We start from the raw sequence: 23,188 nt of genomic DNA, 5'->3' as shown, positions 1-23,188 counted from the left end.
AAAAGTGAGTTTGCTGGGATTTGTCTTGGGTGGAAATTTAAAAACCAAAGTGACTTACCATATTTTGTCTATGTTTTGCATGACACCATAATGCTATTTTGAACTTCAAGCTCATCTGTATTACTGGGGAAGGCTGTAAGGCAAGAGAAGAAAAAAGAGACAACTTTGCCCTGACTGGTAAAGGAGGAGATTTCTGAAGGGTACCACAACTCTTGATTACTGCTTATGCTTGCCATTTATTGATGAGAATGTATCATTAAAAAGAAAACACCACGTCTGTAAGTTCTGATAGCTTCCTTTAGGAAGCTGTGTGAGACATGGCTAATAAGATTGGGGCAAACACAACTTCTGAGTCACTCTAGAGTATTTTGATGGTAGTTCTGTGCACAGGTCAGAATTCCGTTCTCAGACTCAAATTTGTAGTGCATTAATGAAATAACTATAAAGAGCTGGGATTCGGTAGACATGGATGGCAAATTTCAACACTGAACTGAGACTGTACATTTCTGAACTCTCTAGCCAATAATCCTTCTTTCCCCAAATAATCAGCGCTCACTTCCACCCTTCCTCTGTTATCCGATAGGGAGCATGCTTTGAGGGTAGCTCAGCTGACTTGCATTTCAAACACATTCCAAAGTGAGCAGTCTACTTGAAGTCTTTACAAGATGAGATAATTCCATTTTAAAGTGGTAATTATGTTGCAGTTGAGAGGAAAACAGGCAAATCGAAACCTATCAAGCAGCCAGCTGGAAGTTAGGTGAGAAGAATCAGCTGTCTCTTTTACTGAAAGGAAAGGTAGAAAGCTGCCTGTAAATGTGAGAAATAAAATTCAGGATATTTTAATTTATTTGTTAGAGTCAGTTTTTTAAATAAAAGGGAATAAATCTATGTCCAGAGGTTTGGCTGTTCTGTCTGCAGAACAGATACATCTTGTCATGTTTTATTTTATGAATATTTATTTATGGATAAATAAATATTCATGATAAAACCAGATCTTCATTCAATTTTTTTTTAATTTCCTTGCCAAATGCCTTTTAATTATCTTGTGTTGAATATTCTGTTGGTCCCTGAGTACTTCCTTGACAGTTCTTCTGGTTAACCTCTAGCAGTCTCTTCTGTGTTCTTCCTACAGCTCACAGTCCTTATTTTCTCAAGTACTGGACATCTGTGTGTCTCTAGCGGATTCTTCCATTCTCTGTGTGCTGGTTATCCTTGGAAGAGGCTATCTACCCTGAGAAAATGTCTGTTTTATTTGAATTCTGAATATCTCATGAACCTTTCGTTACACCAGAAGGTGGCGCTGTTCTGCCTCAGAGCGGGTGCAGGGGTAGGGTGTTGTGCGCTTGCGCTCAGTGGTCAGGCTGGGAACTAATACTGCTAAATGCCAGAGTAATCTTCTTTGGAACATGATGTGCTATATTCCTCTGCCAAGTTGGAACAGGGATATGAAAACAGCTGATAACTCAGAGGGCATGCTTTCTTGTTGCCACTAAATACCATAATTTGCCCTGTGCTGACAACTTTGGTAACCCTGCTCTTTGTGTTCCTGCCTTTCTTTGTCGCTCTGTGCCTTCTGTGCATATGCAGAGGGCAGACATGTACAGAAAAAGTTCCCATACAAGAAGTATTAGAAGGTACAATTAAGCACCTAAATTAGATTTAATTACATTAAACACTTTATGCTTGGCTCTGACAATTAAATATGACAGAAAGAAAGAATAAACCAATTAAATACCCACTAGGGAAGGAAGCTCTAGTGTGGTTGGATGATACCCAGTTTACTGCTCTACTTTATAAACACTAGGTCCCTAAATACATACATCAAAGTTACAGACTAGTAAAAATATATCTTTCACAATAATGCAGTGCAGTGCTTTACCTCACAGAATGTTTTTCATGCTACTTGGGCTCTGCAAGAGAATTATAGTTTCACTGCAAATAATTATTTTCTACCGTGGTTAAGTGTTCTCACACAGGTGACCTGTTTCCATTTTTTCTGGCAAACACTAAGAACAAAATATACCTTGAAGAAAGCCATCAAAAGTAGTCTTGAATCTTTGTGGTCTTGCTGGTGTTTTCCTTCTGCTTCTCTTGTGATGCAATTAACTGGAATACAGGGGAGAATTTACTCAGTTTTCCTAGCACAATAAACTGATGAACATGTTTTTTACCCTACTTGGAGGAAATGTTAAGAAAAAAGAGTACTTGATAGTGGTTCTCTGAGAACGGTAGAAAGGTACTTCACACAAGAGTCTCCCAAGCCATAGTTTATGCATGTGAATAGCTTAATGGTAGGAGAGAGACAAAACTGTAATGAAGCTCCTATTTGATAGCAGGAAAGAGGAAAGATACTATGCTGTCCTCAACAAGCAGTCTTGTTATCTCCCACTTTCTTTTCTTGTGCCACCAGATGTGCTGATTGATGCACAGAGCCATCCTTTCTAGAAAAAACAACAGCCATGAAAAGTAGGTTATCTTGCAGCTGGAAACCTGGTAATTGTCACTGATAGCCATATTAACATGTTTTAGAAAGACAGCTTGGAGTGAAAAAAGCTACACACAAAGCTTACTTAGTGACCCCAAAGATACCCACATTGTTCACTTTATGTGACAAAAATATTGCAGATTTAAAGAGATGTTGCACCATCCTCAGAGTGAGTCAGTGATTGCAAAATACAATGCACACTGCATGTCCAAAGAACAAAAAAGTTCATGGTTTGACAGAACTGGACCGTATAAAGGTATATTCTTATTAGAAGTGTTGTCCCAAAGCATTTCTTGAGAGGCTGAGTATTGACATCTTGGTGATGTGCACATAGGTGTCCTAGACAGTTTATCACAGAGCACGTGCAATAAAGTGGTTCCCTTGAATGTGATTTATCATCATACTCAGAGTATCTTGAGAAGGTTTTTACTTTTATGGTCAATAAAAGGTTAATTGTCTTACTAATCTGAGGAAAAAAAAAAAACCTGGTCTGCTTGTGGTGTGGCCTTTCTAGAGCAAACATTTATAAAGACCAGAAGAAAACAAAGTGTTGCTCTGACCTGCATGTGGCAATGCTGCTGTTACAACTCAGTTTTTAAGCTTAGAACACCAACGTAGCCTATATCTAGATTTGTTCCATTAATAACAGCAAACATCAGAACATGAATGTTTAGAGTCCTTCCAGCAACATGGAAAGCACTTGAGAACACTTGTAAGAATCTAGTGTTTTCTGATGTAGCTCATGGTGAGTTTCTGCGACTGCATCAGAGGAAGATGTATAGCGTCAAGTTTGCTCGTTGTTTTGCTTGTGTATAAATACCTTGACTATTGCTCTAGAAAACAAGAAAGATCCTAACTACTGTGGTTTTTAATTGATGGGGTTTTTTTTATTTGCATGTTGAGTGGTCTTGCGAGAGATGTCACTTAAGATAAATGCCACTAGATCTAATATTCCATGACAATTTCTAGTAAAACTCTAACATCTTTCTCCATGGTTTCAAGGTAAGTATGTGTTTGGCTTCTGCATGGGAACAATGCTGTACTGAACGTGTCATTTGACCAGATGAATGCTAATACAGAGTTTGCAGAAGACCTTGTTAACCATGGTTCTGTATAGACTCCTTGAAAATTGTAAAGGGGCAATACTGAACTCTTTCTCTGTCTCATTCTCATCCAAGTATGCCAGATTCACCCAGCCTGCAGCCAAGTGTACAGTTTCTTTCACTCTGCTGACCCCTCTGCCTGCAGACTTGAACCACTGCTGGAGAAAAGATTCCATCTCCTGCCTCCATTCAGTGTCCCACGGTACCAGAGATACCCACTAGGGGATGGAAGATCTCACCAGTTAGGTACAGTGCCTGATTTCATTGCCCTTCTTACCTGTTGTTCTCTTAAACATTCTCTCCTTACACAGCTCAAGATGATTTGGAATACCAATGTGCTAACATGCCAAAAACAAGTCATCTGGGACAGAATGGCACGGTCATATTTAGCAAGCGCAGAATCAAAGAAGATTATCAAGGAAAAGTTAATCTTCATATATGTGATATTGGTTGTGTTAAAGAGGGCCTGGAAGATTATACCACTGCTTTAGTTGAAGCGTCACTTGCAAACTTCCATGTCTTTGATACTATAATTTTCAACAATTTATTTTTACAATTAGTTTACCTCTAACTAGATCTTCAGATATTGTTTCTCTGGGTCACTTGTGGTTCATTTATTGCTAATATTGACTAGGAGAAATCAGAGCACTGGGCTAACTGTCTTTTGATTGCTCTTTTCCTAGGTAGGCTACTGAACAAGAGTTACGTTGAGTAATACATTTTTGAATCCAGGAAAAAATAGAAACATACTGATTTGTGGAAGATGTGGATGAGCAAGGTGCTAGTAAAATTAACTGCTGTTCTGACTTTATAGAAAATGAGATGAAATATAAGTGTAAAGTATCTTGACTTGTCATGTCATGCAAAAGAGGAATTGATCAGTCTGTATCTGTACATTTACATGTTAGATTTATTCTTTTTCCTACAGATTTAGACGTGAATTTAAGCCTCAGTAGGGTATTTCAAAAGGCTTTTCAGGATTCAGAGTTTAAGATTGGAGGCCGATACAGTGAAAAGGCAGTGATTTTTATTTGTTGGTTCTAAGAGAAACATGTAATTGGGAACCTGTTCTGTGCGCTAGGATACACACTCTTCTCACCCCTGTGCCTGAGTTTTCCTTCAATGGAAGTATAGACCCTACTTTGCATTCTGATTTGAAGTTATTGTAAAGCTTAACTGCACACTTGGAAATCCAGCTGGTTAGTTAGGCACAAATTCTGTCACTGAGACATATCTAGGCTATCTTGAAAAGTTGAAACCCCTTTACATAACTGTCATAGGAAGAATAGTTTGCTTAGGCTGTTTTTAAAATTGAAAACCTTGCCTTGGTACATTTTACCAGCTTTGTTGTGTTAAAATAAAGCCTTCAGATACAGTGGTTCTTGAAGCTGAGGCTTTAAATATTATTTGGGAGCAATTGGTGTTCTTTTTGAGTTCATCTAAGGCACCGTGCCAGAAGAGTTCCCTGCAGAGCTTGTAAATCTGGAAACCCTGCTTGTTTTATGTATTATAAAATAAAAATTCCTGAGTGCTAACAGTCAGCATATGTTCCATGGAATGGTTTTGCATTTAAACCTCTGTGTAGAGTAAAACCATCTCAGTGCTTTACACATAAGCTGGGCTGTATTTCAGTGAATGCAAAATCTTCCCATTTAAATGCAAGTGCTTTGTGATCCTTTTGAAGTTTAAGGTTCTTCATTCACGAAGGACTAGTTCTAGTGACTGTGTAAATTTTTTTTCCTTTTTCTGATGCCTGGGCTTATGAAAGCGTTTCTTAAAATGAGAGCTTTTGTGGTGTCAACTGGAATGGTAGTTTTCTAATCAGTTATGATGACACCTAGTCATACCAAACTCTAATTATTATGCACTGCTGAAGACAGCCTTTTGTGTTAATCTTTCATGTCATTAAACAATCTCATTCCCTTTCCTTTTCTCATAAAAACTGATGATTAAAATAAGAATTATTCTGTTGTCGTCCTGACATTCTTGATAGGTGCCTCTGTGGAAAATCTGATCTGGAAGCTGCATGAAAAAAATTTACTAACAGAAGACACTTTCACCATCTGATACATAGAACAGTTCAGCGATACACAGGGTAGAGAACATGATGAAAACTGGGGGGTGGTGGGATTTCTATAGCTGTTTTTCAGTTCTTGCTAATCAAATTAGGCACTTGGAGCCAACTGCTCTGTGCATGGCATTTACTTTGAAGCTTTTAGTTTTTCAAATTTAGTTTTTACTTTGGTTTTCAGTAAACATCTGAGACAAATGGGAGACTTAAAGATCAGGGCACATGTTTATCTAGACAATTGCCTTTTGCATCCAGCAGGCACCAATACTTAGCACAAAGTCTGTCCCCAGGGCTATTCAGTTTGTAGTAATGTGGTATTTTTGTGTATGTGGTGGATTGATGTACTAGGAGCTTAATGATGATGAAAACTGACTCTTACCAGGTTTGATTTTGACAGTAGCACAAAATTATTCCTCATTCTGTCAATTACTTGGTCACTTGCAACTGCATCTTCTGTTGATACAATTCCTAATGTGGATGTGATTACATTATTTGGCTATTGAGAAAATAGCTCAATGAAATACAATTATTTAAGGCATTATTTAAATAAATTTTTCTGAATGCATGTGAGAGTCAATACATTATATGTAAAGAGAAATTAGCAAATAATAAATTTTAATATCTGAAATAGCTTTGACCTACGCAGTGGATAGATAAAATGGAAATAATCATGTTAGGCATTCCACTTTTTCAGAAGTCACCTCTTAAGGGGACATTTATCTAGTGTTGCTGTGATACACAGACAAGTGAAGTCAAAAGAAACTGCATTGAAAGCGCTGCCAGACATACAAAGCAGGTGGAGAAAACATTTATCTTCGTAACTCTTTCTTCTGTGGCGATTGCTGACAGAACACATAGTAGTAGATAATGGTTCAGACAAAAATGTCATTTATAAATTGGTGGGTTTTTTTTTTATTTATTATAAGGGCGGTGTCAGAGTTCAGATTATGTTACAGCCCAGAGAAAGCCATGCTGTCTTGACCTTTCATTAAACAGCAGCTTTCTCAGCCGCTGCCTAGTTGATATTTCATAACCAGAGTGCTTTTGTAGCTATTGTAAGTGAGCCTTAGCTTTGTGACAGGTCTCTGCTCTGCCAGCAGTCATGTCTTTTGACACTTACTAACATGTGGGATTTAATTCCTCTTGTAGCTTTGCTGCTTCTGACATGATACATTATATCTTCTTCAGGGTTAAAAATATGCTTGTTATATGTTAATTCATAACACCTGGTTTCAATCTATCCTACTTCTTAGACATTTGCCATATCAGAACATAGATAATCATAATCGTCTTTACTGTTTGAGCTTCTACCTCACATTTGACTTTGCAGCACAACTTAAATATTGCAAAATTTTTCTCTCACTAATTTTTATTATAAGAAATGTGCAGAAGTGTTAGTCCAGGCTATGGCTGATTCAACTGGCCTGCTTCATTATAAATAGATAGAAATTAGAGTCTGAAGGTGCAGTACTTCTCCAATTGTATAGGGATAAAATAAAGTATTGTTAATTTTGTCTGGAGGCAGTTACTGTGTGGCCTTGAGAAAGTTGCTTTGCCTCTTTGTATTAGCTGTAACTATCATAACTATCAAAGATGAGACTCTGTAAAATTATCAGCCTTTATTTTATGTCTTACCAAGCATGCTAGTAAAATTAGATGAGTAGGATAAATGATAAGAACCTTTAGTGACTCTTAGAGCCGTGGGTATTTTCTGTGATTCTGTTGTGGACCTGGTGCTTAGGGACATGGTTTAGTGGTGAGCTTGTGGTGTTAGGTCTAGGGTTGGACTAGATGATCTTGGAGGTCTCTTCCAACCAAAGACATTCTGTAATTTTTGTGAAAGTATTTGTTCCATTTATTTAAATGGAAAAATTATGCGAGTAGACTGTCCTTGTCAAAAGTTGAGCACAGGGCTTTTAGGGAAAAAAAAAATAGTTTTACGTGTATTTTATTAATTTCCAACCAGTCTTCCTTTACAATTCAGCAAAGACCTGACCTACAGAGATGCAGGCAGGCTGCCCTACATGCTTAAAATAAAGATAATTTAGGAAACAGGAGAGAAAAAACTGCCAAAATTGCCTTCCGTTTTGTTAATTTGATCTCTCCTTAAGGAGAAAGGTTCCTGAGCTTAGAATAACAGTATTACAAAATAAACAATGGGTTTCAGGGCATCAGACCCCTTACCAAGCTAAACTTAAGCAAGTCAATAATATGGAAAAGGGTAAAAGATATGTTGGATGACTACATGTTTTTTACTCTATGCAAGGTTACTATTTTTACTTCTCTCTCCACCTCCATTTTAGTGGGAATGAAAATCCAAAACTCTTGCAAAATTCTAATGGTGGAGGGTTAGATTAGGGTCAATTTATGACTGTTTCAGCAGAGCAACAAAAGTTCAGGAGCAGAAATTTGTTTGAAAGCATCACTTTTTAAATTATTTATCAGAACACTGCCAGTCATGGAGATATAGCTCTAATTTGTAGGATTCATTGCACCTTCCTGTTGGTTGATGTTTGGATCAGGGTTCTGGTTCAGCTAGACCCCTGATGAGGCACGTTGGCAGCTTTCCTGTTCTTTACTGTTTATGTCTGTGGATTCTACTACTCTCTGCAGTAGGACACATCATTTGAGGTTTGTTGTCAGAAGTACCGGGTGCCTAGCTGTTCAGTATGTAAAATGACACAGAATCAGATCTTTTTATTGCTTCTTTGACCAAAAAAAAAAGGGAATAATACTTCCTCATCTTATGAGGTAAGTATTGGGAAAGAAGCGTTGTGTTTTCTCCTCAGTTGTCTGCATTGTAGTGTAGATTTTGCCTGAGACAAAGGGAGAAATAAAATTAGCCTTCCGTGCTTTACAACTTCCATCAAGCTTTCCTGTAGCCACAAATAGCTTTCCCTACTGTATGGCGTCAAGAAGGTTCCTTTGAAAGAACAGAACATTGCAGTTCCTCAAATCACGTGTTCCCATGGAAACTACTATTGGAACACATTCTGTCCAAAATACATATCCATCACAAATTGTTAGAATTTAATTTTTTATCTGATTTCCAGGGCAGCTTCTTGTGTTGTCTCATGCAGTTGAGATCTTCAGGCTTATGCCAAAGCAAGTGAGAATCTTTCTAGCCATGTCTGCTTTTGGAAGGGAGATTGTAGGGAGCTATGCAGCTATTCTGATAATCTGTAGACACTTAGACTTCCAGTGTATTTTTTTTTAAGTTATGGTGTCCTTGAAAGCAGCAACTTGTGTTCTACTGTGTGCACTGTTAATGGAGGTATTTGTTGCATTGAGAGCTGGTAAGACCTGAAAAGTTGAAGAGAAATTTGTTCCAGGTTTTCATTACATAAAGAATCGTATGACACAGCCCCCAACTCAAGACCATGAGGAAGATGAGCACAGCACATTTACTTTGATTTGGCTGAATGGGACTGAAATACTCTCAGATACAAAGCAATACATCATCAGGACTGTCTGCTTTCTTTATTGTTGTGTGCATTAAATTGGGTTTCTTTTTCTTTTGTTCACTGTACTAATCCTTCTGAGAGGATTGTTCTCTGACAAATAGCACTGGGGAATCCACTGCTTTTGATATGCACTTTGCTGTATATCCTCTCTCTCAGGTGAGGTTCGGCCTTACTATGTACAGGAGGGATGTGTAGGCTGCCTCAAGGAAAATTATCAGTAATGCTTTTATTAAAGTGCATGTCTGTTCTTACATGTTCCAGAACCCCTCTGGAGGAAGGCTGTGTTTTGTTTCCTAAAGCAGAGATGTTACCTGTGGCCCATAACTTTGTCAGTGGCATGAATGAACAAGAGTTCTGTTCCATTTGGGGACACGTAGACCGGCAGACAGCCTTGCTCAGGGTTCTCTTTGTCAAGTAATTTTGCTCTTGTCAAGAAGATGACAGAAGTATCACAGACTCCCAGGGCTGTGTAGCTCTTCTCTGAGAATGACTTGAAAATGTGTAGGATTGAGAGTGAAGGAAAATAGACTCCCTATGTCATTAACCAGGTTGAAAGATCTTGCAAAAGCACTCAGCTACCATTGCATTTTGATGACAGTAGTGTGTGCTTTCTCCATTTAGTCATGCTGTCTCGTGCTTCTCTTCTTATTCTGAAGGAATGTCATCCATGGTCATTAAATCTGATAATTTTCAAGAAACTGCTCATTAGCTCTGTATTTAAAATAAATAAGCACACATACATACTAGTTTCAAAGCCACACTGTTCATCCCACGAGTATTTTTTTCATTATTTTTATTTCTGTAACCTGCAGGTGATGCTATCCACAACCACAGTGCTCTGTTCCTTGAGAACTGCTCTTTAAACATACCTTTCTCTCAGGAGAGTCCTGGATCTCCAAACGCATCTGATCAACCACAAGGAAAAACAAGAAAGTTGAGCTTGGCCAGCACAAACAGTGAAAACTCAGGGTCAACAGAAAGTTTGCCATCTGCATACTTCACCAACAGTGAGTGAAGCCTGGTGCCCTGTGTGCTCTCTAATATGGCAGCAACCCTTCCCCTCCACATTCTTTCTGTGGAAAAATTGACTATGAAAAAGAAAATTGCCTACTTGGAAATTTGGGAAGAATAAGAACAGCCTAAGATGCTGCAATTTTAAATAACACAATTTAGCTTCCTCTTCTGATTGTAATTAAGTAGATAAAGTAATAGACATGAAGTCACAGTTTTATATTAAGTTTCCCCATTAAGGGTTCTGTACTAACAGGGGTTTGATAGCATGCTCCAGGCATGAATAAATATAGACAGATAAGATTTATTACTCATAATTAAAAGTGCTATAAATCCTTACATTGTTCTGTTATGAACTATAGTCATACATCAATATTCCATTGACTGTTTGGGAAGCATTTACAATTCTTACTCTTTAACACGATCATAGAAGTACTAGTCCTTCGTTGTACATTTTCCATGGACCAGGAAGCAATGGGAATCGTGCTGAGGTGGTTCTGCTCTCCAAAACTTGGACCAAAATAAAACTTTCAATTTTAGACATTTAAGTGATGGTACCTTTAACAGGCTCTAAATGTCAAGGTTAAAAAAGCAGAAGACCTCATTCAATTATTTAGCTTAAGATAAAGACAGCATTATTAAGAAGATATCATAAATAAATTTGATGCTATTTTGTTTGGGTCTTTTGTAGTTACGGCAAAGTGGTGGGGAACAAAACGAATAGATTATGCCTTGTATTGTCCAGATGTGCTGACAGCTTTTCCAACTGTGGCCCTGCCACATCTCTTCCATGCCAGCTACTGGGAATCAACAGATGTTGTGGCCTTCATTTTAAGACAGGTCATTTATCTTTTTTTATTTTTTCTCCTTGCAGCAAATAAGCTTGTGATTGTGAAATGCATCTTCCAAGGGTGATTGGTCTTTTAATCTTTATTTCAGTCAGATGGCTAACCGTGGTTGTATCACATACAACTGCATGTAGGAATGACAGATGTGGATTTACTGGAGAAGTGGACAGTGAGCCCACCATTAGCACTGCTGGCTGGTGTTCTTATTGCTGACTGTGGGACTGGGAGCAATGTACTGTCGTGCATACTTTACTCACCCCTCCCATGCTCCAGATCAGTATAGCCTTGTGTTATGTATTAATTTCCTCCTGTTTTTGAAGGAATAGCTGTTCAATAATTCCTTGAGATCAGGTGTTGGCCAACAGACTTAAAACAGTTTGTCCATACAATTAATGTGAGCACGGCTCTTTCTACTTTAATTGTGCTTTTGGCTCTGCAGTGCCGTTCAGCTGAGGCAGCAATGTACTTCTCCTTTCTTTGCCAAGTACCAGGACTCCCCAGGACATACACTGTTTATTAAAACATTAATATAATTTCAGGTGATGAGGTATGAAAATGTAGATTTCAAGGAAAAGGACAACCTGGATCCAGCAACATTAAGTCCATCCAACCCACGAGAAAAATGGCTACGCAAAAGGACACATGTCAAATTGAGAGTAAGTAAAGATCTGAATATTTATGGCAGCTATAGGACTTGGGTTTGGCAGCAATTTAAATGGCGTATGGTCTCCCAAAGTATGTGTTTATGTAACCGAATATTACTAAAGAGCTTGAAAACTGCTGGAGTAATCCAAAGGGAAACAAATCACCTGTTAGGGAATAGGAACAATTTATTCTTGGTTTATCACTACATGTTGAGAGAAAGCATATTTTGTTCTTTAAATAAAAGACAGGCCTTAACTTTCAGTTAAGCAAAGAGGTTGTTTTTCTGTTTTCTTCAGTGTTAGATGAATCCATAACTCAAGAAAAAATCTTTTTGTCATTGCTCAGATGCCACTTCAGTTAGAAATGTCAATCAAGATGTGTGTGTCTTGCACATAATTGTGTGCATCTGTGGCAATGTTTGAAGGAGAAGGTAACTGGCATTCCTTTAAATGTTCTCTCTTATTTGGTCATCTTGAGCATTCTCACTATAAAGTCTATTCAGGAACCCGGCATTCCTGGAGACCTGACTCCAGCTGAAATAGGAAGGCAGTTTCACGAGGTGCTCTAAGCTGCGGCGTGAAGTACCTCAGACGCACTTATCCAGGGCTGTGTTTCTGTCACAATTCATAATAACATAAGAGACAGTAGCAAATACTGCCCTTCCCACCCTCTGCTCTTATTTCAGAATGTCACTGCTAATCACCGGGCTAATGACGTCATTGCAGCAGAAGACGGTCCTCAGGTACTGGTTGGGCGCTTTATGTATGGACCTCTGGACATGGTAGCTTTAACAGGTGAAAAGGTACAGTCTGGGTAATAAATTTCCTTATTTTTCTGAATCTGCATTTACTAGAAACAGTTGTTGAATTTTTGCTTTTTTAGGTTTTGTCTACAAAAATGTAATATTCATGTGCAAGCTGAAATTATTTTTTTCTAGTTTAGGATTCCTGCCAGATTTCTGAGCTCTGTGTCTTCGTTTTACACCTGCATTGCTGAGTGCTTTAAATAATCAAGTCAGTAAAATCTTGTGTGTTAGAAAGCATTTTCTAATTGAGAGGACCTGTGAAGTTTTTACTGAGTTTTGAAGTTCCTTCAATCTTCTGTTAAGCTTTTAGTTCAAGGTATAGTTAGATATGTAAACATGATCTGTGCTTGGTAGGCCTTGTAAATAGGGAGTGTGTTGCCTACTGACATACTAGATGACCCTTCTGTTGTTTTTGCAGGTTGATATCTTCATAATGACTGAGCCATCTTCGGGTAGGTGGGTGTACTTTGACACAGAGATATCCAACAGCAGTGGCCGGATATCCTACAACATACCCAAACAGAAGAGACTGAGAGTTGGTGTGTATCCAATCAAAATGGTGGTCAGGTAATGGCTCCAAGCTGGGACTACAGCTGTGATCAGGAAGACACTGAAGTGTGTAAGATTGAAGGAGGTGCAGAGGGACATTTTGGACTGTTAGTTATCTTTTCTTGGCCTTGTCGCTGTCTTGTCAGCTTATCTTTGGAGCAGAGATCATCTGTTTACTGGCGAGTTTGGAGGTGCCCAAATTAGCACTAATGTCCAGACCTCTTGGGGACAATACATCATAAGGAGATGATTGCATTTTACATGCCTTTCAAAGCTATCTATGATTGCATTTCTCTTTTGGTCTAGGTTTGGGGTTAGGCTTTTGTTTTGTGGTTTTTTTACACTTACCTGGATTGGCATTCTCATGGGTAATGCTGATATTACCAGCTGTATATCTAATGGAGAAAAGTTGATTTGTGTAAGTGCATACCAATAAAACATGCATATAAATCCTTCCCTTGTAACTTTTAATCATTTGCCAGTGCTGCGGACTGCTGGCAAAAAAATGTAGCTAATTTCTGTGTGCTAAGTGTGAATGTGTTCATGTCTTATATGTGTACATATATAGACCTATATATACTTGTATATATGTTTGAGTAGTAGTTTGAGTGCTTTAGGCTGTCTTGGTTTTCTTTTCCCTCTCATTCTTTTAGGTATTTATACATGTGTGATTTCTATTGAAGTCACCTTCCAAATTTCTCCTTGGAAAGCTATCTCCTAAAAGTCTAAGTTTTAGTTGCCCCACATAGAACTGAAATCTGAAGCCCTATTTGACAGCAATTTTTTAAACTGTTGATCCAGAAAGTTCTAATTTCAGGTCCTAACTGCAATGTGCAGTAAATACATTCTGGCATTTTTCTTTTTACATGTATTTATTGTTTTGGCTCTCCAGAGGGGATCAGAGCAGTGCAACCAGTTACCTGACTGTTCTTCCTCGAGGAATGGAATGTGTTGTGTTCAGCATTGATGGTTCATTTGCAGCAAGTGTTTCAATTATGGGAAGTGACCCCAAAGTCCGAGCTGGGGCCGTTGATGTTGTCAGGTAAGTGAGTTTTGCACACCTCACTTTTTAAATCTCTGACTTTCCTGTTTGAACATAATAGGAAGGAAGAGGGCAGAATAGGTGTTTTATTTAACTAAACAAACAACAATTCTTTAAAGGCCAGGATTCTTTGCAGATAGATTTCTACATTTGCTTGGACATCAGGTCTGTCTGTTTATCAGAGGAATCTTAGGATGCTATGGTTTACTTTGAAATTTGTAGTTTAAGTTGCCTAGAGGCTAAAAGTTGCTTCTTGGAAATGTGGCAGTGAATTAATGATGATTCCCTCTGTTGTTATCATTAGCAATGTGTATTTTGTGTTTTGCTAACTTTCAATGAGGATATAATTCCACTTCAGAAATATCAAGTGCCATGAATGCAAGAGCATTTTTTGGAGGAAAAATCAAAAGGCATTTAATCCATTCTTGAAAGTCTGTTAATGTCACACTGGACAGGGAAATACAGCTCTCATTTTGGAGCTTAAATGGGACTGGAGGGATGTCAGTCTGCACTGCTTACAGCTGAAATGACAGGAAATCTCACTAAAGGTTTCAAAGATAGAAGGACTTGATGTGTAGCAAGGTCTATTCTAAACACATTTAAAAATAGCTCTCACATATAGTGTACAAGAATCTGTCTTGCTTCCCTCCATCTCTCTCAAGATGTAGACACTATTACTTAATTTCTCAATAGGAACAGAGATTTAGGCATGCTGCTTTCCACTTACTGGGGAATAACATCCAACTTTGAACTGGGTCTGTGTTGAGTAAAGAAGTGATGATCTGACCTGTGAGTATTTTTTCTTTCTGTACCTACATAATTTACCTGCTGTTTCTGACAGGCATTGGCAGGACCTGGGCTATCTGATTATCTATATTACTGGTCGTCCAGATATGCAGAAACAGCGTGTGGTTTCATGGTTGTCTCAACATAACTTTCCACAAGGGATGATCTTTTTCTCAGATGGACTTGTTCATGACCCACTGCGACAAAAGACCATTTTTCTCCGGAATCTCATGCAAGAGGTACTAGAAACCTGTTTGTAGTCTTAAAACTTTTTTCTAGAGCGTGTCATTCAGTGAAGTTAGGGATCTCCCATTCCTTTTGAAAAGTAAATTTCACTTGCTATTACAAAGTCTTTTTGCCATTCCTAATTTCCTTTTCTCACATTTTAAACTGCACAGCAGGCTGATAAAACATCCAAAGGGGCCTCCTGGCATGACAAATAAAAAAATGAACTGCTAGTTATTTCCTTTGTGGGTATTTGTAGTCCTTGCTGGCATGCAGGCAGGTTTAACTTTCTGTGATTTACAGAATGAGTTTGTTTACAATGAACTCATCTGCTGCTTCATTGCAAAACAAGTGCTGTCCTAGTAATGCATAGAGTTTAACAGTGTTCACTTTGGAAGTAATATTTGTTTCAGTGCCACATCAAAATCTGTGCTGCGTACGGTTCGATGAAGGATATTTCTGTGTACAATGTCTTGGCTCTGTCACCATCCCAGATCTACATAGTTGGGCGATCAACAAAGAAATACCAGGCACAGTGTCAAGTAAGTAGCCCTTGCTACTCGATCAGGAAGTCCTAGCGGGGAACAAGGAAATGCATGCATGTGCAAACACACACATAGAAATTATAAAGAGCAGAGACAATGTTTCAGAGAAAGAAGGGCAGTTTTGTTTCAGATGAGGCATTTTCTGATGGGGTGAATAGAGAATGGAGTGGAACAGGTCACTTAAAAAAAAGTGAGGGAAGAAGAGTGTTACTACTCTGTAGGTATCTAACTGGGATGCCAAAGGTAGGAACTTAATTTCTAATGGAGCTCCTAGGTCAAGGCAGCAGTAATTAGTCATTCCCTTTCTTTCCTTCGTATTTCAGTTCCTCAGTGAAGGTTATGCAGCTCACTTGGCCTCGCTGGAGTTCAGTCTCCATTCACGACCCAAGAAGAACAACTCTCGGATGATCTTGAGAAAAGGCAGCTTTGGCCTCCACTCCCAACCTGAGTTTTTGCGCAAAAGAAATCATCTCCGCAGGACTATGTCTGTGCAGCAGCCTGACCCACCTTCTTCTAACCCCAAGCCAGAGCGTGCCCAGAGCCAGCCCGAATCAGACAAAGACCATGACAGGCATTTGCCCTCTGTTGCTTGGGTTCGAGGTGGAGTTCACAAGTTTGAATCTGTCCCCTAGGGAAGCTTGGGAATGTACATCTTGGGTGCACCCCATTAAAATTGTAGGCATGCCTCAAAGACAATACTTAGGCAGCTTCCAACTAAAGAGATACAGAGGGGAACCTGTACCTTCAAGTCTTCCCTGCTCTGGAATCTGCCTTCTTACACCAACTGGGGAACTATATGTCTTTTCCTCTTGACATGTTTATTGGGAAATTTTAAAACAATCTAAAACTATTGCAAGTGCTTATAACATCAAAGCAACAGGAAATATCTCTGGTTATTTTTTGCAGCAGATGTAATGAAATGTGCAATAAGAGAAAAAACAGGCTGATTTTACTCAGAAGAAGGATTGTGGTATCATCTAACTAGCTGCACCTGAAGTAGTGTAAGCAGTAGGTCCCAAAGGTTACAGAGGTTTACACTTTGAACATTAAATAGTTGTATCTGTTTCCACTTCCCTTTCAATAGTGATACACTTGCAAGGGAAGCAGAGGTGGGAACTACAGTAATGGAGGTCAGGATTTGTACAGCAAGATGCTTTTTGGGTGCCTTAAACCCAAGATTTCCTTTCAGCTTACAGTGTTGGTCAACAGACCTCAATCAACATGGGCACTCACGTTTGTGTGAGGTGCTGGACATCAAGTAAATGGGAGAGAACTCCACTTCTGAACCGAATCATAAAATCTTTATGTCAGAAATAAATGTGTCTGCCACAGTTTGAAGCAGTTAGTGTTGCTGTATACAAAGTAATGTGCAAGTGTACAAAGATCACATTGTTTTGTGGAACTTGGTGACTGTACAAAATGTGTGAACTACTCTGAGTAAGGAGATAGCTCTAACCATCTCAGTCTGAGAGACAGATCCTAAGTTGGTAAGCTAAAAGGAGGTCTTTTACTAAGGGATCTGCAAACTTCAGAGCAACCACTTTTTTCATTATTCTAACTAGAATCTTTACACTGGAGGAGAAAAAAGTAATGGCATTCCTATGGGTAAATTCTTCTCATGCTTTGTAGCAACTGCTGCGTTAAGACAATCTGTAGCATTCAGAATTACAGCATTTGAGCTTCAAAAAATGGACATGCCAAATTATAGGTGCCAAGTAGATGTTTTCCTACTGATTTAAATTTCTCTCAGATCTCTCAATGAACTTACTAGAAGTCAAATTTTCCCTAATTAGTAGTATTTCTTAAGTGTTGTAGTGTATTTGGGTATAGTTGTAGTTATTTGAGTATAGTTGTAGTTATTTGAGTATAGTAGCAGTTTGCAGATTCTTCATGAAGATAGTTCCACGGCACTAAGTTCACCAAGAGAACTTTGATGACTGAACTGAAGTATGTTTTGAAGCCCACAATGAAGCTACAAGTGCACATAAAGCCCCATTTCTTTAAAAGTTAAAACCAGACTACTGACACTGAGAAAGCTTGAATAAATTATTATGCAGATGTGTTTAGTTTTAATTTCAGGGAGCTGGAGTGGAGAGAGTATCATGCCCTTTCATTCTTTCCCCTCCTTGCTTTCAGGTTTTCCATGTCTGTAGCTAGACCAAAAAAAGTCTTTGAACAACTCTATTGGTTAATGATTTTGAAAGTTGACATGGAAAGCAAACAAGAAATACAACTGAAAACTATTAAGACAATGCAGAAGTAAACCTAAGTCTATATTCCCTACTCACCCAAAAGTTTCAGTGTGCTTTTTAAAGGGATTAGTAATGTGGCTTTTGCCTTAAAAGGCAGAAAAGTCTCTTATAAATGGAGGTCTTTATTTTTTTAGGCATTAGTTGGCAAGATTTTCAGTTATCTATTTCAAACTTCCTGAAAGATCTCTGGCATATCATTAATATATTTTTTTTTAAATAATGCTTCCTTTAAGGGAAAGGGTAATAGTTTCTAAAGATTTAAGAAAGGTATTAAAAGTTTGATAACTCACACAAATAGGGAACAGGTAGCTACATTGCAGGGGCCTGGGCTTTTATGCTCTGTTGCCAAGTCAGCCAGCTACAAAAGCTAGGTTAAAGATAGCCACAAACTACATTGAGGCAGTCTTCAGGTTTACAAATGCTTTCCCAGCAGTATCCCACCTAGTTCTTTAATCCACAACCTGGAAGGAGTTATTCTGTGTTTCTCTTGTCCCACTGTGAGTCTCAATTCTAATCATATTGTCCATTTCTTCTCCTGTCCTCAGCAGCTAGGAGATTGCACAGGTACACTGGTCTCCATCTCTCCCCAGTCAGTTCACTGTTAGCATGCTCCTGTTTATTAGTTTAAAATAGGCATGGGAATCCAAGGCTTGTGAGAGAAGAACTCACTAGGCAAATTTTAAATGTGCTGAGGGGCCTAAAAGCATCGTTGATTGATTGCAGAGTTATTTTTAAGCACTAGGTGTTGTGTAGCTTGTCTCCTGACAGTAAGCACTGTTCCTGCTCCAAAGTTCAAAGCTAATGTTGCTTTAACTGTCTACCTCTACCATCCAAGAGCCTGCAAATTCAATGCTTTAAGTTGCTGTAGTAGAAAGGCCTGCTTCCTTTCAAAAGAAGGATCTGCGCATAATTCTAACTGTATTAAAGGAAGTAGCGTCTGAGCACAGGGTTAGAGAAATCTCCTAGGTTGTTAAGGTCTGTCTTTTACTCTTGCAGACACAATGTCATTTTGTTGGGTACCATGTCATGAAAACTCTGATTTTGTGTATTTCTGTTAATAACTGGGTCACCTTTACAGTAGTCACTGTGTTGGCTTTTCTTAAGAATATTATGAGCTAATAGCAGTAGAACAAATGCGTGTGTGTGTGTGTGCATGATTTAGAGTGGTAACAATTTCAAAGTTTCTACCCATGACATTGAAATCAACTGAAAATATTTTACCTAACTTCATTTTCTACAATATATGAGAGCTCATGTGGCCTTTGCATAATTCCAATACTATCTATTGCTCAGGGATGGGATGGTTTATCTCCTGATCACATGCCTCCAGCTGAGAACTTTGGCAAACAGTAATACAGGCATTAGCTTGGAGGGCAAAGCTTCATGTTGTTTGGGAGCCAATCTTCTGAAACATCAGATGCCAAACGCATTTGTTTTGATAGCACTAGCCAGTTGCCAGTAAATGGTAAAACAACTTACGTTGGAGCTGAGAGTATGTTTTAGACATTTCACAAGTAGACTGGCAGTTCAACAAATATTCTGTAACAATGGCTGGGGAACTCAGGCATGTAGAACCACTAGTTTGTTTGTTTTCCTCAGCTTTGCTTGAGGTGACCCCTGAGGTTTGCCTGATGAATTACTACTTTCATAGTATGATTTTTCAGTCATGTTTTCTCTTAAACCATTTCCTTCTGGTCAGAATTTTAGTTATACACTTTGTCCACCTGAAACTGCATGTAGTGGTTCATAGGAATTCAGTTTGCAACAGGATTTCAGTTTTACTTGTGCTTTCTCAGAAGGATTGTCAGTCCTCCTAAGCAGGCCACTTGTTGAGGATAAGCTTGATCCTACGGTTGTCTTCTCTGATTCCAAGTCCTCACTGCTGCAATCTCTGTGCCGTCAGCACTTAGACTTTCTAGGCTATGGAAGTGTTAAAGCATACACAGAAGAGAAAGGGACAGAGAAGTCAGACGGAAGGGTGGGTGCCCAAGGAACACAGGTAGACCTGTCAGGAGTTTAAGCACCTTTAGTGCCTCTAGTCTGTTACAGAAAAGCACATTCTTTTAACATGCTGAATGGAAGAAGCGTAAGTGAAACTGTAAAACATAACTGTTAAGGCAGCATACAAGTCAGTGCAAAGTAGCCCACTGCTGGAGGCATTTACTTCTCTGCCCTGTTGATACAGATCCAGTTCTAAAGTATTGTAAAAAAGAAAAAAAAAAAAAAAAAGACACCTTAACTGAAGTTTTGGTTCTGTTTTCACAGCAAACTTATATCCAATATATTTTTAAAAAACCCCAATGTCTAGTTAGGTGAGTTTGAAAAAAGATAAGAGTGCAGAATGTTCCACAGACGTGAATAGTGTGGTTGATCCAAACCAGTTTGTTTTTAATAACTGATTTTAAATTTTTAAGTGTTTGCATACACTAGTGCTCTTGGATCTTATTCTTGCTTGACAAAAGTACTCCTGTTTAGTTTTGTGATATGGTTTATATCTATTCAGCATAAAATTTTGTTGGTTGTAAAAATCAATGGCATTGATAATTCTTGTTCTTTTGGGTTCATGAAAGCTGCCATTTTGATGTGTTTACATGAAAATAGTCCTAGTTCTTACAGGTTACTTCACCTGTTCCTCTAGTACCAAGGGAAATCACTTCTAAACAGTTAAAATTTTCACTGCTTATGTAAAAGTGGAACTAGCAGTAAACTGCAGAAAAAAATTACACACAATCTACTATTAAAATAAGCAGAACAAAACCACTTTATCTGAGAAATCTAGCATTCTGCAAAATGGCTGTTGTTTGCCATTATTAGTGAACAAGTTGTCCTATTTATACATTGCAGGCTTTAGGCCAGGGCACTAGTAATGTGTGTACTTAAGCAAATGCCCAATACTGAGATTTTAGTGTCATTGTATACTTCACAGACTAAATTAGGAGGGAATAAAGATATTTTTTTCCTTCTTTCTGTCACGAGCTGATGCCATCAGAGGGTACTGGCTGTTTCATGTCTAAAATTTGCTAAAAAACTGTTTATAAGTGTGTTTAATTATACCTGAAACTGGTAGGTATTTTCAGTTTTTTAAATTGATATGTGCAACAATTGTTACTGAACAAATAGGATTTTCCCCAGGTTTTTTTTCCCCCTATTGCATCTAAGCCACAGAAAGGTGAGTACATCATAAATGTACTAGATTATTTGAGTATGGGCACCTTTGGAATAAGCTCATTGGCTTAATAATGTAGAGAAGAAATTGTACACTGCAATTTCACCATTTTTCTGAGTAGAGCTTGAAAATGTGCAATCTGAACTCAAGATTTCTGCATTGAATTGTTCATTTCAGGCATGCAGGGGAGAAAGTGGCACTTCCCGTCCTCATCTGGAGCCTGGTACAGGATAGAATTCTCATAAACACAAAACTTTCCAACTTACTCCTCAGCTTCTCTAAGAGTAATGGTCTGTGTTCATAGCTTCAGCAGAAATTGTGAGTTTAAGAAGGTAATTTGACTTCCATGGTATTTAATCACTGAAGTGTAAATACAGGTTCCTACAGACGATTCTAAATTCAGTCCCCCATAAAAATGGAGGTAATAACACATTTTTCTGGATGAAAAAAGCTCTTTTTTTTCAGAAATAAGAAATGGCCTGGAGCAGCTATGGACTCTGGAATTGAAGTCAGGTGTTGGTATTTCCTCTTTCCCTCTTTTTAGTTGAAGCCCAAGGTAAGGGGATTACAGTTTACCCTCTATTTGTATTTCTCTCAATAAGCTACATTTGAAACTGGATAGATGTGTGGGGGACAGGGAAACATGAAACAAATTTGGCAGTTCATTTTTAATTTGTAATAATATATAGAACTTATAGGGGGAAGACAGACAGGGGCAGGTTTACTGTGATGTGCTGGGAGATGGTATACCAGAGATTACAACCTATAAACCTAATTTACAGATTGCAAACTTTACAGATAAGTTTATTCTGGGAGGACTGGTGTAGGGCCCAGAATGGCAGTCCTCTCACAGAACCCCAAGCCTGCTGCATAACATATTTTTCTATTTGTGGGGGAGGGAAGGGGACAGTCCACTTAAACTGAATTCATACAAAGAAACTTGAAATTGTACATGTTCTTTCACTCTATGGTTTTATTAAGTGTGCATACTTTTAAATATTATTTGTCGGTGAGAAGGGTCTATCTGGTGACAAATGTTTATATTTCTTATGGCTGCCTTGTAAAGATTAAAAAATGTACAATAATTAATTTCTTAATATGAAATAAGGAGTAAGATTTCTACAACTGGTATAGATTTTGATGTGAGCTGGTTTTTAAAATCTTATAGCAGATTAGTCACTTAAATAAAACCTTCCTTGCCTTTAAGCAAACAGTGTCACTGATTATTCTTACCAGTGATGTGGGAAATATTAGATCATCATTGTACATGTCCTAGTAGCCAGTGGAAATAGTATAAATAGAGGCTGTTAGAAAACTCATAAGAAAATACTTCAGTAATGAGACACTATCTTTGTGAAAACTTTATAGAATTAGATTCAGTACATGCAAAGAATAACTTCAAGCTACTGTTCCATATAGAAAGTTGGTTAAAAAAACCCCACAAAACAAAATCAAAGCACTAAATCACACAAAACTATGTCAAGAAATAATACAGGCTAAAGCTCCCACTCATCTGGAAGCCTGGAAACCCAGCATTAAACCTTGACATCACGGCTGTTTTCAGTGTTTCGAGGCCTCATTAACTGTTTCAATATTTTAAAACAGTCTGACAAGAAAAAAGAAAAATCAGGAACAAGTGTAAAACCAATACCTAAGTCAGAATTTAACATGATTTATTCCCATATTTATACTTACTACCATTAACTTTTTAGTAGTTTCAGTTTTGCTAAATTACATGTGCATCTTAAAAATTGAAGGTTCATCTTAGAGTGAGTGTAATCTAAGAAGTATGTGCAAAGCTGCTACTACTCTGGAAAACAGCCCTGGTTTTGAATTCTAGAAGCTTGAGAAATCTTTAATTTTAAAGACTAAACTTAGCTAAACTGAATCACATACCAACAAAGGCTTGTCAAATGAATGTTACTTTTTATAAAAAATTAATAGCAAAATATAGGTATTAGACACTTAGCATACTTCATAAAATACCTGCTCTGTGGTATTGGCTAATAAAAGTAGTTGTAAGAGGTTACATTAATTATAGTAACCAGTTTCTGTGTATAATTAAAAGACATACGTGCAGTACAAAAGCAATATTTAACTTTACTGCAAAGATGCTGTTTAAAGCAGCAGCAAGAAATTACAAAGTTGCTCTCATTTGTCTGGAATCCAACTACTTAAGATAGGATTCATT

At 38.1% G+C, this 23,188-nt stretch overlaps 1 protein-coding gene across 4 annotated transcripts in view; it reads left to right on the top strand.

The window, feature by feature from the left end:
- Positions 1-20,806, top strand: part of PITPNM3 (PITPNM family member 3) — a 93,514-nt gene extending 72,708 nt beyond the window's left edge. For all 4 annotated transcript variants that reach the window (XM_051635577.1, XM_051635575.1, XM_051635576.1 and 1 more), the window contains 10 exons: positions 3,664-3,834; positions 9,936-10,130; positions 10,826-10,974; positions 11,522-11,638; positions 12,313-12,429; positions 12,851-12,999; positions 13,874-14,023; positions 14,865-15,048; positions 15,448-15,576; positions 15,903-20,806. In XM_051635577.1, the coding sequence (XP_051491537.1) occupies positions 3,664-3,834; positions 9,936-10,130; positions 10,826-10,974; positions 11,522-11,638; positions 12,313-12,429; positions 12,851-12,999; positions 13,874-14,023; positions 14,865-15,048; positions 15,448-15,576; positions 15,903-16,211 (1,670 nt within the window). In that variant the 3' untranslated portion in view covers positions 16,212-20,806. The remainder of the gene's footprint in view (positions 1-3,663; positions 3,835-9,935; positions 10,131-10,825; positions 10,975-11,521; positions 11,639-12,312; positions 12,430-12,850; positions 13,000-13,873; positions 14,024-14,864; positions 15,049-15,447; positions 15,577-15,902) is intronic.
- The last annotated feature ends 2,382 nt before the right edge of the window (positions 20,807-23,188 follow it).

Source organism: Apus apus, chromosome 18, assembly GCF_020740795.1.
Source record: "Apus apus isolate bApuApu2 chromosome 18, bApuApu2.pri.cur, whole genome shotgun sequence".
NCBI lineage: Eukaryota > Metazoa > Chordata > Aves > Apodiformes > Apodidae > Apus > Apus apus.
This window is presented reverse-complemented; position numbering and strand designations above follow the sequence as displayed.